The sequence below is a fragment of the Lycium barbarum genome, chromosome 6 (assembly GCF_019175385.1).
Source record: "Lycium barbarum isolate Lr01 chromosome 6, ASM1917538v2, whole genome shotgun sequence".
NCBI classification, from domain to species: domain Eukaryota; kingdom Viridiplantae; phylum Streptophyta; class Magnoliopsida; order Solanales; family Solanaceae; genus Lycium; species Lycium barbarum.
In genome coordinates this window covers 59,190,020-59,193,678 of record NC_083342.1, presented here as the reverse complement: position 1 = coordinate 59,193,678, position 3,659 = coordinate 59,190,020, and the positions used below count along the sequence as shown (strand labels likewise).

General features: G+C 37.3%; 1 protein-coding gene across 1 annotated transcript; it reads right to left on the bottom strand.

Moving 5' to 3' along the window:
- Nucleotides 1-2,785: 2,785 nt before the first annotated feature.
- Nucleotides 2,786-3,271, bottom strand: LOC132644035 (uncharacterized). The gene has a single exon (XM_060360576.1). It carries the CDS (start codon nucleotides 3,269-3,271, stop codon nucleotides 2,786-2,788), a length of 486 nt encoding a protein of 161 aa, XP_060216559.1.
- Nucleotides 3,272-3,659: the final 388 nt, after the last annotated feature.

The following is a 3,659-nucleotide window of genomic DNA, read 5'->3' as shown; positions in this document are numbered from 1 at the left end:
TAAGGACTAGTACTAATAGACTGCAGCTCCGAAGCAAATGGAGCACTCCTGAGATTCCGCTGATAAAGCTCATATGGGTTAGATCCGTCTACCTGTCTACCTGCGGGCATGAACGCAAGATCCACAAGAAGGGATGTCAGTATGAGCAATGTACTGAGTATGTAAGGCATGAATAGTAACATGATAAAAGCAGGAAGAATAGTGTAAGATAAAAGAACCATTTATACGTCATGATACCCTTTAAAACATTCATCATGCCTACCTAACCTTTTTCTATAGGAAACATTTCATATATCCACGTACGTACCCATACCATACAATAAAATACAATACAATACCACACAATACTATACCCGGCCATATAGGCTCGGTATTATCCGTACCCGACCATAGTAAGGTTCTGTAGTATCCGTACCCGGCCTGTAGCATCCCCTTTGGGAGTATACCACTTATGAAAAAAAAAGTTAATTTAATACTTACAACGTTTAGAAGAAATTTATGCCAAAAGATGTTCACAAAATATTTAATAGCGGAAATAGGCCCATGCGAAAAAGGGTTGAAAGTGCGACATTTTTTTTCCTTTCTATTATATCCTCCGAAACATTTCTTAGATGAATTACAATATCAGAGTATCAATTTAAAATGATAACGCCCTCCTCAAATAGTCAACACATTTAAGAAACTTCGCTTTGAAAATATATTTTCAAATCAACACCACTGCAAGTCCATAAGATACACGAAACCCAAACTTGCGATTATCATAGAAAACTAGTATCTTCCTTCGTACAAAATTACAAGGCAAAATGTAAACCTAGTACATGCCATGACTTGTGTCGAAATCACACCCTAAAATAGCAAAACAAGTCACCAAGTTCAAGTTACAAGAATATGGTCTTGTGTCCAATAAGCCTCCAAAATTTCATACATAAGTGTTACATATGGATGATGTACAAGTCCCCAAAATTTTACAAGACCTAGATGCATATGCAAATGTGATCTTCACTAAAGCTCCCAAAAAGTCTACTCCAAATGGCCATCTTCAAATCTCTTCCCGTACATTACCTATGATAGAAAAAACCTATCGCTAAGCATAAAGCTTAGGTGGCGTATAAACTTTGGGCTTGGAGCTATTAGATTCTACAATTCCCTTATCTGTTGTAGGTAGCTCAATGAGATAAAAATAAATCAAGTAACCAAGTATATCGAAAGTATCAAATACCAAACCTTGAAGAGTTTCAAAATATCGATATCAATATTCGAAGGCTCAAGTGTCAAGAAAGCTTATAATTCAATTCAAGACGAAATGTAAATCCAAAGTCAAGATGGGCAAGATCCAAATCAAGAGGTATGTCGATATCAATGACAAAGTCACTGCAATAAGAAGGACAAAGTCCCAACAAGAATGCAAAATGATAAAGAAATTCGTACAAGTGGGTGATTTAGCGAAAGTTTAGCAATACTTGACATAATAACCATACAATGATATAAGATAAAGAGTAAGGAAACAACCCATCAAGATAATTCAAAACTTCCAGAAAATAAAGATATTCCAAGTTCAAGTTTATACACAAACCTTGGTGTTTTACCACACAACAAGTTCTACCACAACTCGAGGAGTTCAAATCGTCTACGCCATAGACCAACCAAAGTCCACTTCGTCAAACAATTCATCTTAGCTTGTACAAAAGCATATATACCTTAAATACACAATCAAATATCTACTTAAGTTCAATGGTTTCATCATGTCAAAACTAAACATGAAATCAGTGCAAATCACCCTAAACTATCAAAACAGGAATTCAGGACAGTACTACTGTCTTTTATTGTGGCTCAGTTTCAAAGGGGTAAACGGCAAAAATAGACTTTGTGGCCTTACTGAAAGTTGTAGATACATATCTTGGGGTTTAAGAGAAATTTAAATCACTCCTATAGCAGTTTTTTTACTACAAGATATGCTCAAAATACTAACAGTAGTACATGTAGGGTTTGCAAAACAGAAATCTGGGCAGCACCTGTCCTGTACTTCATCACCCCTTTTCGAGTAAATACAAACAAAACTGGGTTTTGGAGCCTGAACGAAAGTTGTAGGGATATGAAATATCTTTCTAGAAATCTTGAATCACTTAAAACTAAGCTTTATTCAAGGAATTATGCTGAAAACACTAACAACAGTCCAGTCCTAAATCGGGTTTGTAACTTACCTCAATCGTGTGGAGTTGTTCGTGGCTCAACCAAAGCTAGTCTTGATTATTGATTTAGTGGATGAATATTATGAGAAAAGAGAGGTTTTTCTGTTTTATTTCCTTGGAGATAAACGAAATTGGGGGGTGGTGAAGAGGATAAGAGCCAAAAGGGTATATATCTTACTTGGGATAAGGATGAAAACTAATAAAATAAAATAAAAAGGGGTTGCCCACTTTTATAAATATCTAATTCATTTAATAAATTACTAAGACAATCATAGTAGGAGTAGTTTATATAACTACACCATAACACTTCAAACAATTTTCAAATATCGTCAAATTCACATTCAGGAAGTGCGAAGTAAAATATACCCTTACTATCACGATATGGTCAGTCAAAAATTCAAGAGCTAGTTTTTTAAAAAAAATGGGGTGTTACAACTCTCCCCCCGCCCCCCCTAAGAAATTTTGTCCCGAAATTTACATTATAGTAGCCTCAAAACAACTATGGATATTGAATTCGCATATCCTCTTCTCCCTCCCAGGTAGCTCGTTTGCCAGAATGATTTCTCCAAAGGACTTTTACTAAAGGAATTTTCTTGTTAGAACTCTTTTGTCTCATGTGCCAAGATTTGGATAGGTTCCACTTCATATGTCAAGTCAGGATTGACCTTAATGGATTCAACAGGAAGAAGATGAGATGGATCTGAGTGATATCTTCTAAGCATAGAAACATGGAACACATTGTGGATCTTATCTAAGTCCAGTGGAAGAGCTAATTTATATGCAACTGGACCAACTCTCTCAAGCACTTCATATGGTCCTTTTTGGCCAAATCTCATAATCTTTTTCCGTGGAGAAACCTTTAAAAATACCTTATCTCCTAGTTGATGTTCAATTTCACACCTCTTAAGATCAGCATAAGACTTTTGTCTATCCGAGGAAAGTTTTAGACAATCCTTGATGATTTTTACCTTATCTTCAGTTTTATGCACAATCTTAGGACCAACTAATTTTCTTTCACCAACTTCACTCCAACAAAGAGGAGTTCTACACTTTCTCCCATATAATGCTTCATAGGGAGGCATGCCAATACTTGATTGGTAGTGTTACGCCTCTCGTTCTCGTCGTGGAAGAACCTATGGTTTCATAGTCGGGTATGCCCTTAGAATAGAGACCCGAGTCCGAGTTTTGGAGATAGAAAGTGCCTTACCCCGTGTACAAAGGTACCAGTAGGTATTCCTGGGAACTTACAGAGTTAGAAGTTGAACGAATCGAATCGACGCGATCTGAGCTGAATCTGAGAAATCTGCAGACACCAGTTATGATCGACGGGCTGTCAACACGGACCGTCGTTGTGCGGCATCGACAGGGTTCCTCAGCTTTGCATCTACAGGTGCAGGTCAACGGAACATGTCGACGGACCATCGACACTTCGACGGGCCGTCGACCCGCTTGTCGAACTGAACCGTTGTA

Bases quoted from the DNA above. Each gene is read 5' to 3' on its own strand.
- LOC132644035 (XM_060360576.1), bottom strand. From the start codon at position 3,271: ATGCCTCCCTATGAAGCATTATATGGGAGAAAGTGTAGAACTCCTCTT.